Consider the following 13,673-nt stretch of genomic DNA (forward strand, 5'->3'; position numbering starts at 1 on the left):
TAGAGTAAAATATTAGATATTTTTCTCTAAAGAATTGCTGAAATTAGAATTTGAAAATCAAAAATTAGAAGAAAAAAAGTGACAATCACCAATCAATAATCGGATAGTTTATCGGATTGATTATTATCAGATATCCAATAAAGTTACAAATTCAAATTCGAATGCCTTCTCTGAATTTTTTCTAGATTTGAATTTAGATACAAGTGTATTTAAGTAGAATCCGATCCATTTATAGGTCTATCTATTAAGAGGGAACCTACTTAGCTACTTCTAAGTCGGTCCCTCCTAATGTGTGATAAAAGTTATATAAAAGAAGCACAAAACTTTGTACCTAATGGATCTACCGTTAGGTGGAGGATCTGACTCATTCATCGAAAATCAATGGTCACATGGGATTCTTTCCCTCCTTTTCTTTTCGACTCTTCTCTTTTTTTCTGTTATAGATTCTAACACAAAGTTGATCATGGAACTCACTTTTGTCAACGTTTTCCGTTGGAAATTTTTTTTCTCTAACACACCATATCCTAAGACCTAAGTGTAGATGACTTGACCAAACAGCAACATTTTGAGTTGACAGGAAACCCTATAACGCCAGCTCATCCGTCAGCAGTGAAGACTTAGCAGCAAACGATGATCCCAAAGACAACACTAGATGGTTTTCACTTTTGCATTGAAGCTTCTTCAGAACGCATACCCAGATAAGGGGAATCAACTGGTATGTTTCTTACTTTGCGTACCTTTTAATGGTTAGTTCAGAATTCAGAAACTTTACAAACATGGGATGGGACCATTTTATTACCTTTAAATGTATGGGTGGAGTTACTCTCACTCATGAGATGGTTCAGGTGTTATTAATAATAACCCTAGTGGCAGAGGAATTCTGCATTGATAGCTACCCACCGACCCTCTTCACTGTTTAATGTTCTTCTCCCTTTGTCCACTAAACCACAAATCAAAATGATGTTTTGAGAGACAGTTCCAAGGAAGTCCCTGAAAAAGCTTTGAACTCCTAAAATCCCTTGCAAAAATTAGGGTTGGGGGAGCGAGATTCTGGGTTTAAGTTTAGATAATGTTTATATAATCTCAGGACAAAATTATGTTTAGCAACTGAGTCATCAAACCAGAGTCTCTGGATCCTCTACCTATTAAGATAGAGGTATGTGTTTCTTTTATATTTTTTCACCACACAATATGAGTGGAGCCCATTGAAAATTTTATATTTTTTATTTATTTTATCAACATTCAAATGTGGGCTCTGCTTCAATTTTACAGTACACAAGTCTTGAAGAAAGTAGAGACCTCTACCCTAACAGAACGGATAGAGGATTCGGACTCAGACTGTGAATACCACGAAAGAGACAACCATGATGCTCCTTCCTTTCATTTTCAATTAACTGTGATCAACCTAAGGTGGGCTCACTCCATCTGATACTTACCAGCTACCAGAATAAATGCATAACATGCTCTGCTCATTTAACTCTTCCCATGCGGCTGGTGGTGGGGCAAATGAAAATCAATGGCTGCTGGGGTTGCTGTTAAACCTTATGACTACAGGTGTCAGAATGTAGATGGAGGGTCAAGTAAGATGCTATTATTGCTGTTAAACCTTATGCTGTTAAATCATTTGCATCTTTATTGTTAAAAAATGAAGAGTAGCAACTAAGATTTCACCTTTTTGCTCTCCAGAGTCCACACTCATGTCATAATCTGTCAAGGGTCATAGAAGACAAACCATCCAGACTTTCTGGCTGCACTGTCTTCAAACTTTGCTGCACTAAGCTCTCCAAAGATGGAAATCTATAATTCCATCGTCAAATACTTCTCTGTAGAAAAGAAAATAATATAAAGGCCCACTCATTGAGAAAATGGCTTCCAAACCAATGAGCTGCAATGTCAAAACTAATAGCAAACTGATACATCCTGATACCATTGAGGCATCCAGTTTTAGTCACTTCAGTCCTGATTTTTCACCCATCTTATCTAGTTTGAAAGAAACTCCAAAAGTATTTTATAAAACAATGGGTTTAATAAGATCAAAACCAGCTGGTTCATATTGTTGAAAAATCCTTAAAAACCCACCCATTAAATGCATCTATGAAGTATTCCCATCCAGTTTCGAGCTCTTGAGGTGCCCCTAGACATATCAGTTAAACACCCAGTGCAGTGAAGTCTGTAAAACCACTTTGCGTTTTCAGTATATCCTAGTGGACTAAAAGCTGCATACAAATTGATCGCAATAAATCTTTCTATCATTCAATTACTTTCCGGAAACATGGAAATGACAATAAGTTTATTGCTTTCCTTCATTCTATAAACAGTGGAACAATGTTTAATCTGAACAGTTTTTGTATATATATACACTCAAACAATGTATGCCTTTTCCCAGAAGGCTGATGTGGTTTACCTGCATCATCCACGTCACAAATGTCAACACCACCACGTGACCAATAGCGGTGATGGTAAAAAGAATAGACCACCCGACAACCTGGAACTATTTTGACTGCATAACTTGATCCAGCTCCAAAGGAATGAATTCTCTGCTATTCTGAGTTAAGTCAAGCCTCCCACTACAGTAGTGATTCCTCTTCATCCTTTAGTTCGTTCAGCTTCCTCCTGGCATAAACTGTGCTGACCACGGTAGTAGCCACTGTAAAACAGAAACCAATTACATTAAAGATGGTCTGCTGTGTCGTAAGGGACCTGTGCTCCTGCGTTGCCTCAGCCAACGACCCCAATAGAATGCCACTGTAAACAATAAACCATAAACAAGTTTAAAGTGAGAAAACAAAATATTATATTTCATAACAAGAATTATTTAAGATGATTCACAAAGTAAGAGAAAGGGCTGGCTACAATACCCAATTATCCCACAAACACACATGAAACACGATAAGAAGCTGATAAAATCATAAGATGCAGAAAAGAACCCGAAAAGGCAGATGACCACTGCGTCCAGACACAGTGCACAAGATGACTGACCCCCACCAAAAAAAAATAACACACACCAACAATGAAAGGCAGAGTTGATTCTCCTGTTGATGCTTCGACCCACACTCTCTCTCAGATTAGTCTCTTAAGCTTCATCAAGAGGGACTCTTTCCCATCATCTTCACCCAACCACATATTTGTGTGATTTGCATTTGCTTTTTTAGTCCTATTCTTTGAATGCAACAGATCAAATGTATTTCATATAACAAAGAAGAAAGTGCAAATTGCAAAATAGATGCCAAGAAAGCTGTTAGCTAATCTTTAATCATAAATGTGTTTTTCTGAATAGAAGAACTCATGTTTTTAAAGGATCCAATCTTCTCTACACTTTCATCTAAATAATGTTCCTTAAAATGCATTCAACAATTAGTAGTGGGACAATTTTCATGCTTCAAAGTACTTGTTATCCTTTAAAAACAAAAACAAATTCTCTAAATAGAAGTAACTATCTGAACAAAATAATCAGACTCATAAACATATACGAATGTGTAGGTTAGAGAGAGTTAGTTGCGTCTGTCACTAGAATGTCATTCCAGAACCTAGTTGCCAAGTAGAGAGAGATTGTGATTGTCTGCAGCAAACACAATTTTCTCCTGATAATCTACTGGTATTATGATCAACACTACTGGCCCTTTGAGTGTCGAAGGGACCTGGAGCAATGATGTCCTTAGCAACCTCAGAAGCAGAAAATGCTGACAACCCAACATCATATGCATCAATTAAAAATAATGCAACAGCAAACTCTTCAATACTGTGATACAAGGAAGCTATGGGCTCAGTCACATGAGGTGTCATCAATATCAAAACCTTCAGATGGAGCTGCATTAACATACAAGATGAAGGAGGGCAATCGTGTGTTATTTGTGGCGTTGGGAAAGCCCCCCAGCTCTGATGGCAAAATACAGGTATTAATGCCTAACTCAGGGCAGAAAGAAATGTGTGAGTTGGAGCTATGGTTACAGCCTTACAGGTTAGGAAAAAAAGTCTGACAACAGATACAATGAAGCCTGTTTGTTCAGAGATTTGAACATATATGAAGAAGCTGAAACATAACTTGACACAGGACACGGCTAAGGATCAGTAGGAAAACTTTTGATCACTCTCATAGCAGATCTCTGCAAGGTATGGATCCCAGGTCAAGTGAAGGGTCTCCAAAGGGTATTTCAGTGGTTAATATCTTTGGGATAATAGAGACTCATAGCAGAGAATGGGTGAGAGATAGGAAGGAATGAATTGAACGGCTAATGGTATTCGTAGGTCTGGGGAGACGGGTGCACTTAGTTGGTGAAGTTTCAGGACCAACAGATCAACTTTTCCAGAGTTGTCGAGTTGAAGGTTTATGAAAGTAACATGATACTGGGAATCTACATGGTGGGCAACAAAAACTGAAGTAAAGCTGAACTGATCGATGGGTAATATTGGAGGACTTGCACGATTGTGCGACAGCAATTCAAAGCCTATGCACAGGGTTTAAAATTCCTGAACAGGAAACCAGATTGATCCTGGTTAATTCCAATCCAGACCAGATTGGAGTTGGTATATTCCAGGCACCAAGGGTGGATGGGCCCAATAGTAGATGAATTAGGCTATCAAACTTTCAAACATAACATAGTGAACTTTTACCTCAGGATCCGCAGTCTAAAAGTGTGGTGCCCATCCTATGATGTTAAATCCAAGGTTTAAAGTATCCCACGATACCATACGATACTAGCCGACACGTATCCATATTTGACCCAACCGATACGATACATCTCGATACGTCTCTCCATTGAATTACACTAAAATACATTAGTCAAAGTGATACAATACTCGATATAGGATGATACGTCTCTTAAAAACACGTTACCAATACAATACTCAATACCGATACTTTAAACCTTGGTCAAATCTACTCCCTATTAGGTTTCCATGCAAAAGCCCACTCCCCATCCCTCCAAAGGAAAAAGGTGGGGAGTTAAGTTCGTTGGGATTGGGAGTAGTAGCAAAGGATACTGAATTAGGACCTAAATTTTGGGATGAAGGATGAATGATTTATGACAGGTGTATGTCACTCTGGCAGGATTTTAAGTGTTTATTTTTCATCCTAGTAACCTCATCTTCCTTTAGCCCTCTTACTCAATTGGGGGGGGGGGGGGGGGGGGGGAGGGGAATCCATCAAGACCACCAAGACCTCTTCATACATCAAACAAACAATTCATTTTAGGACTCTGGTGAAATCTCCTCAAAGCCAGAACTACTAAGCAAGTTTTTTAATTTCCACTAGAGTCTTGGGTTGACATATCAGTTCTGAACAGCAACAACTATTATCTTCTGATCCTTTCCAAGCCCAATCCCCAGTCTTCTAATGTCTTCTCAAACACTGGTCTATTGCTAAACTGTCAGCACCATTTCATTCACTAAATGCCCGGTCTAAATTTCTATTCATCATCCCAAAATTTCTATCCACCTTCTACATCAATAATTCAATTCAAGAGCAAAATGTGTTCATCACATCCATTCCTAGCATCCTCCAAAAATGCCAGGTCTTCTGAGCATTCCCCAGGTAACGGTTACCTTCAATGTAACTTTTGAAGACTTAATGGGGAATAAAATAGAGAAGAAAGAAGGATAAATAAGATAGGGGGCAGAAGAAGGGGAAATCTTAGAAGAATTAGTGTTGAAGAAGGGGAAGAGGGAGAAGAACATTCATAAGAAGAAGAAGAGAAAGGGAGAAGAGAGCGGGGGTGGCTGCGAAAACACAAAGCTAAAGCTTCAATTCATATTTTTTATTCTAGCCTCAATAAGCTGATTACAAGTGTTTAAATAATAAAAGAGACATACTTCAATATGAAAACAACTATAGTAAGACTCTTGGTAATTTAAAACTAACAAAAAACTGATCATACTAGGACTCTTAGGAATTTAAAACTGACTAAAACTGATCTTAGATATTCACCCAAATTAAAAATCTAATTACATAATTATCCCAATATATAAATAACAAAAATCCTAAATTATCTCTAAAACTCCCACAAAAACAGTTCCTATTTTATCTCCTTGCAAGCTGCACTTTGGGCCCACTAAATTTGAATCTATCTCCATGCAAGCTAGAATTGGAGCCCACCAAATATGAAAATTATCATCTAGGTTACTGCTCACGTTACTGTAGCGTGAATGGTATCTTCTGGTTGTGCTGCATCACTACTAGGGAACCTGGTTTCAACTGAAACTAGAGAAATCCATAAACTGTACAGGTGCTGATCTCATGACCTGTTCCCACTGAGGAGTTAACTAAGATATAGCAGTGGTGACTGGTGAGAGCTGAGCACTCTGCAGAGCATAAGCTAGTGCGTGCATTTTTTTAGGATGGACACATCTATATTTGCACTTCTAAATGTAGTTATGCGTAAATACTTGCTCAAGTTCGAATACACAATAATGAAACTAAGATTTTCACTTACTTCAAAAGATAATGACAAATTGCAGATGCATGCTAAGAGAAATTCACGACAGAGATGTCCTACCTGTAGATAGCAACGATAACATCCGGCACCATTCCCACCAATGACCCCAACATGTAAGGACAGTACTTCACATTTGTTGCAACAGCAGCATAATTGAATATAAGATAAGGAAATGGAGAAATCCTGAGTAAGGTCACAGCACGAAATTGATGAAACCAATTCCCTTCACCGGCTAACCTAATAAAGGCAGCTCTCTTTGGCCATTGCTCCAACCACCTCTACATAAAACTCTTCAGCGTTAATGAAAAGAAGGGGGGAAAACAGCAAAAAAACTAGCAATTTGAAACTGCTCTAAGACACTCACATTGATATGATGCTGAAAGTAAGAACCAATGAAATATGGCAATGAGACACCCACTGTCACTCCTGCCATAATTAGTAGAAAACCATATCCATAACCAAATGTCATTCCAGCAACCCACATGGAAGGTGAAGTCGGAATCAAAAAAGAAGGAAATAGGGCCACAGAAGCAAAGAGTACAACCACAAGTACTGGCATGCTGAATGTGTTCCTCTCCCAGTTTAGACTTGGGATAACCACCTGCCAAGTACATAACAGGTCAGGCAGGAAGGCATAAAAAGAGAACATGCTGTAACAAATAAAAAACCATGGAGTCCTTTTGGCACACTTCCTACACATCCTAAGGACAAGAAATGTCGGAAACACTTGAGAAACAGAGTCTACATATCAAATGCCCACGTTAACTTGTTGCACCCATGCCCCTTCTAACACCTTGTATTGCCTAGAAGCAAGGCAATGAGAACTCAGGAGAATAGATTTTTTTCAAGCAACACTGATCTACTAAAGTGTTCAGTGTTTGGAAGTTTAAACTTACATCAATCAAGATTTTTCTCTTTTTGAATGTATTACATCAATCAGGATTATCAATTAGCACTTCAAGATACGGCCACCAGAGCTTCCAAATGAGATGCACACTACCATAACTTGTTTGCTGTTTTGTTAGAATTCAACCTATGTTTGTACGTGGAGGTTTGATTTCCTACTCACCACACAAATCAAATGAACCGGGAAACACAAATTCAGTCTATGGTGTCTAGCTGATATGGGATGATCCATTATGAATCACACATTTCCTTCCAGATTGGTTTCTCAGTTATCCCATCAGAACCTTAAGGAGAATAAGGTCAATTATAGGCACATAAACTTACTATGCTAAGAAAACCAGCATTCATATACATGTGACCAATTTTTAACTATTGTGAAAACTAAATCACACCACTGTCTCTACTAGTATAGGAAAATCATAAAAGTGGGTTTTTTGGTTTAAGGAAAAAGCTTTGGGTTGTGTTGCACATGTTTGCAGCCTCTGTTCTAAGTGGATTTCATTCTAATTATCACACCAATGACCCTAGGATGTTGATATGCGCTATGAATACAAAATTTGTCAATTAGGATGAATTTAAGCAAAATCGTTTCAAATCCTTAGGGTAATTTGAGTCAGTCTAGATAACTTTCATGTCATATGTTAGTTAACTTGAGCCCTAATGTTATTAGGAAATCCAATTGAGTATATGCTTTGGTTCTAGAATCCCAATTTTAGGACTTTCAGTTATATACCTATTTTTGCTCCTCCAAGCAGTACATATATTCATAGAGGCCTAAGCTGCATTTTATGATATCAAAGTTTTCAGTTCTCCAATGTTTTCCCTTCTGTAAATTCGGTGTGTTGATTTCAGAAGATTGTCAAGGGGTTATTGGTGGATTTCAAACCACAACAGGTGTATCCCTGCCCAATTACCTTCTTCTAATCTTCTATTTCCTTACCAGTCTGCAGTTTTTTGTTTTTGTGTCTGTAAACTGATTTTTCGTAACAGTCAGTTTATTCATTCTCTCTAAGCTGTTGCATTTCTGTTTTCAGGTAGTCCAACTTGCTTCTTTTGGTCACATCTTTCTTCAATCTGACAAGAATTGCTTCAAAATTTATAGTTAAGCTCCTCTTTTTCCTTCCTTCATATTGAATTTTGGGCTGAAATATCAATTCTCTCGCTACTTCTACTTACGGAAAAACATGGTCAACCGGAATACTGAAGGTTACCAGACCTTTCAATTGTTAGCAATAAAATTTTTATCTGTAAGCTGCCAGTTTTCTTGGTTTTGGAGATCTTTGATTGCAAGTCCCTGAAGTTTGGGATTGAAGTGGCATCAACTACATGCATGCCCTTCTTCTATAATCCAGTAACATATAACAATTGTCTATTTCACTGGAGAGATGCCTGATACAGCATTTCATACTTCCTTGATTTCACTATGATTCTGCAACAAAACCACTCATTGCCAGAAACACAAAAGCAAGGGACTTATGGAAGCAATTTCTAGAAATGTAAAACCCTACAATTGACTCTGCAATACTTCCTTTATAAAGTTTTGTCCAACAACAGACCATCTAGGTGTTCAATCAACCTTTTAGAGACTAATTTGAAGGTTGTAATCCCATCACACGTTCACTCTTAAAACAAATATTGGATATACTCTTAAAACAAAGATTGGATATATCAAGATTTAAATTTTTACCTATCACAAACCCCAAAAAAGAAAAATAAATAGATCAAATGTATCAAAACACCCAACTTTTGCATATGTTTAGATGAACTTGGCGCACAGCAAGAGCATGTGCATGTCCTTATTGGCTAGTGCATGACCATTTGATCCAATGGTCTCTGCAAGAAGCCCACATAAATAGGACCATTCCTTCAATTAACTAGTAGGTGGTTAAATTGAGTGCACATCAGGCACTCCACAGACTCCAACTTGTGAATTAAGATACATTTATTAAGGCAGAAAACAGTCAAATTGATCCAAAGAACTTTCAATCAATAAAAACACAATTTCTTTTGAAGGCTATCAAAACTCAATTTGAACAATACTGCGTTAAATTCGTAAACAAAAGAATTACAAAAGGTTGCATCTCGACTCTCGAGGATTCTGAGAAACTCTGAGATAGAAAGTAGAAAAAGTATAAAAGCATGATAGATAAGATGTGTAATACCGAATTCACTGTGCTTCAATCGCTATGAATTACTATGATATTGACTTGAAAAAATATAGAAGAAAAAGAAAATACTAACCTTGTTCAGGAGGATCGGACCGACCCAGACAACAACGAACACAGCGAGCGCGAGCAAGCAAATGCACAACGAAAGCACCTTCACCCACCACCAAACAGACCTTCCTTGCTTAGGACACGGAGGCTCCTCGCCGAAATCCCCAGGTTCACGATCGTTGAAGGAACCCAGTGTCACATAGTCCCCTTTCTCGTTCCCCATTCTCATTTTCAGCTCCGAGACCACAGTGTTCTCGCTTTTACACATCATTCTTCCGCAGGATCCAACAAAACCAGTCCAGATAATTCGAACTTGTCCTTCCGTCTCTATCGAGCTGCAGCCGAAGGAAACCTAAAAGCGAGAACACAGATTCATCTCGAATTGCGTAAAGCAGCAACACTTCAACTTCTAAAAGAGGAAAACCACATGATTTGTATTTCTCTCCTTGACAAGCAGGAAAAACACAATGAATCTAAGCAGAAACCGAAGAGATCCTCTTCGGTTTCTGGAATTCTATTCCAGTTCAAACAAACAGCGACTGGCAAGGAATCGAAGGTTCAAAATCTGACAAGACCAGTTGATGAAATGCAGGAAATTTGTAGTAATTAACCTAATCAATTACGAGGTGGGCATTAATCATTTGGGTTCAGATCTTTCTCTCATGTATGATTTTCGCCGATTCATATTATGATCGTTATTAATTTATGGTATTCTCGTTGCGCTCGCCGTGTAAGGAATTGATATTTACATTTCGGAACTTTACCAATGAGGAAAAAGAAATAATAATAAAAAATAAATATTACATTCGAAACCACACAGACTTCCAAATTCCAATACGTGACGCTAGTGGCATTCAATTAGTCGACGACACGTGTCTCGACAAATAAGCCCTATTCCCGCGGTAACTAAACTTACTGTAACACTAAAAAAAACTAACTGGAAGACCAAACCCTTGCGAATATAGTCATAGACCCAAAGCCACTGCACTTGTGTGGGGCCCACTCTCTCTACCAAGATGCTATTTTTTGTTTTTTGTTTGAGGTTCATCCCGTCAATTTGTGCGCACCTTGATTACATCTTCAGAGGGAGCTTTGTGTTCGCAATGGGTCGAAACCATGACCGCTCTGCTGAAAAGTATGGATCTTACCACTTTACCAACCCTGCATTGACTAACATGCTTTTCCCTAACACTGTAATAACTAGGGATCAACTACAGTGCTGTGCATGTGCTATCGAAATCTCGACCGTCCGATTCAGTTTTAACCACTTGTGAGACGAATGGTCTAGATTGAAATCTTGTTCGAAATTTTGATCTCAACTGTTGGTAGTAGGTTAATGTCCAACTTTCGAGTCTGTCCCCAATAACTATGTATGAACTAGTGTGTCTATAATGTTTCTTTCAACAAAAGTAAAAAGAAAAAAAAAACTATATTTAATAATAATAAATAAATAAATGGTAAACACTTAATAATAATATATTGGATAGATTTTTTTTTTTTTATGTGTTTATATCTATATATATAGCAAGGTTTTTTTTTTTATATCATTTCTTTTTGCTGAATCCTAAAATAACAAGGTATATCATAATATTGTTGTTAACCCATGATACCACACCATGTCATTTTTTTTTTCTTGGTGAACATACATTATTAGTTGACACGTATTCATATTGGATACATTTTGATCCAGTACATATCAATATGTTTCCTACATTTTTAAAGGCACATGCTAGATTATACCAAAATATATTGATCAACGCAATATAATATTCGTTACAAGATGATACATTTTTTAAAATCACCTAACCAATAATGATAAATACTTGAAACTTTGTTGATTAATACTTTTGTTGGTTGAAATGTTCAATTTTTTTAATATTGAAAACATGAAAGCACATTCTATCAAGGAGTGTGGAATATGTGTCTCGCATTTTCTTCTTCAAGGAAAAAAGACAAAGTTGTCTTTCCATATAGATAGATTGGAAGATAGAATCTTGAGAATTCTAATATGTGACATGATTCTCTGTTTTTTTATTAATTATAATATATTCTAATTAGGTACGTTTTATTTGTTAATTTGTTTGGATAATAGTTAGTTAATGTAACCTTCCTGATCTCTCTATTTTTTTAACATTAGGTTTCTTTTTAAATAAGAAACATGAGACATTCACTTAAAGAGATTTATTTTTGATAATATCTTTGACTTGGCATGAAAAATGACATTACATGGAACAGGTTTATCTGTTAATTTATAAAATATCTCTTCTTAATCCTTAAAGGGCATTTAGAAATATGGTATTAATGATTGGTTGCAGAGATTTTCTCTTCACCCAATATAAAGGAAAATTTGGCTTTTATCAAACATGAGACATGCTTGCTTACTTCTATTAGGTGTCGTACACTAGTAATATATCCAAACAATTAAATAAAAAGTTTATTCAATACAAGTTCTGAAAGCATCACTAACAACTAGTTTACTCTGTAAAGCAACTTATAATGGAAGGCACAGCTAAATGTCATGTAAATAGAAGGAAAAAAAAATGATTGGTTGATTAATGATAAAAGAATTTTGTTTTTCAACAATTAATAATACAACTTACAAGTTTAGTAGTGCAAGATACAAATGTGAAATATAATGCGTTACTTAATGAATGATCTTCTTCAAGTCAAACCAATAGTTGACTTACTAGATCCTAGATCTTCACTGTAGAATTTCATGAAACCAGTTTCAATGAGGTAACCAGTTAATGAAAAATTATACCCAAAAAAAAAAAAAAACCAGTTAATGAAAAATGAGAATATCTTCAGTTGACCTCTAATATAAAGTTTTATTTAATTTTGCTTACTAACTAATGATTTTACAAAATTGACAAGAAATCCAACTATGGCCAAACCCAAACACTCGAGGTCTAATATGAATATGGGTAGGCATAGGTTGAACTATTAAGAATGTTTGGAAAAAATATTGTAAATAGATTATACTCGAGCTTTCTCGGGACATTACATCTTTAGACTTTAAGGGACATTACATCTTTAGACTTTAAGGTTTAGATTTGGGAGAAAGTGTGAAAATAAAGAGATTTAAAACTAAAATCTTTTTGTCTTACTATCTTTGCATAGAATACTATCACCACTGTGTCAAAATCACATTCATAAACAATCACACTCTTGGGCATATAAATAGATCCATTCACCCTCTTTAAGTTCAATTTGAATGGCCTAAATTTGTACAAGAGTAGTACTCATACAAGAACTAGAACCCACCATCACGAGGTTGCCTCGTGATTGCCTATCTAGTAATGACCAAGACCTCTTAATAAATAGGTATGGATTTAACTCTCCTCGGTGGTACATGTAAATTCCAAAGAAAAAAAAGAAGAGAGAAGAATAAGAGGAAGAAGAAAAAGCTCCATTTGTTAGGGGCTGGGGGATGGAAGAAGAACCAGAAACTGCTTCAGCCTCCATTCAGTTGTCTTAAGGGCTTGTTTGGTTACATGAATCTAGGGGTTTGAAATGAAATGCAATTTTAGTTCTACAGATTCATGGTTCAAAAAAATAATTGTTTGTTTAGCTTTAAATCTATTGAAGTTCATAGAGTTTTGTTGGGTTACTCCACATGAATCTACAAATTTTATGAATTTTATACTTATATTGGAATCCATGAATTTCACCAAACACCCAATAATGGTTTAGGGCCTGTTTTGTTACATGAATTCAGAGATTTCAAATATTTGGATTCAAAAATGGGAGATTTATACCCGTTTGATTGTGTAAATCATTTGAATCATAAAATCTAAGGATTCACATTTTTACACTAAAAACGTGAATATGTAGATTCATGGGTATAAGGTGAAATTCATAGATTTCACCACTATTATAAAAGTGCTAAATATTTGAACCATGACTCTATAGATGTATTTTTAAGGATGAATCTTCAGATTTCATTCAAAAGATTTAGACTAACCAAACAATTAATTTTATGAATCATGACTCCATAGATTTGAAATTTGTAGATTTTCGAAATCTCTAGACTCAAGTAACCAAATAGGTCATTAATTCATGTTTTTAGGCAAAAAAAAAATGGAATATTTGGATTTCAAGAACCCAAGGACGTTTTACA

General features: G+C 36.3%; 1 protein-coding gene across 2 annotated transcripts; it reads right to left on the reverse strand.

Annotated features, from left to right (window-relative positions):
* Positions 1 to 1,262: 1,262 nt before the first annotated feature.
* Positions 1,263 to 10,251, reverse strand: LOC149013711 (uncharacterized). 2 transcript variants are annotated; one of them, XR_016174035.1, is made up of 5 exons: positions 9,579 to 10,251; positions 6,796 to 7,032; positions 6,492 to 6,709; positions 1,672 to 2,745; positions 1,265 to 1,548 (listed from the first exon to the last, which is right to left on the reverse strand). XR_016174035.1 is itself a non-coding variant. In XM_089159279.1 (4 exons), exons 1-4 carry the CDS (start codon positions 9,822 to 9,824, stop codon positions 2,568 to 2,570), a joined length of 879 nt encoding a protein of 292 aa, XP_089015405.1. In that variant the 5' UTR covers positions 9,825 to 10,251; the 3' UTR covers positions 1,263 to 2,567. The 2 variants fall into 2 exon arrangements, 1 of the variants encoding a protein (XP_089015405.1); XM_089159279.1 differs by having other exon boundaries at positions 1,263 to 2,745.
* Between the last annotated feature and the right edge of the window lie 3,422 nt (positions 10,252 to 13,673).

This window comes from Hakea prostrata, chromosome 6 (genome assembly GCF_041222555.1).
Source record: "Hakea prostrata isolate BN-2017 chromosome 6, UWA_Hpros_2, whole genome shotgun sequence".
In the NCBI taxonomy this organism is placed as follows: Eukaryota; Viridiplantae; Streptophyta; class Magnoliopsida; order Proteales; family Proteaceae; genus Hakea; species Hakea prostrata.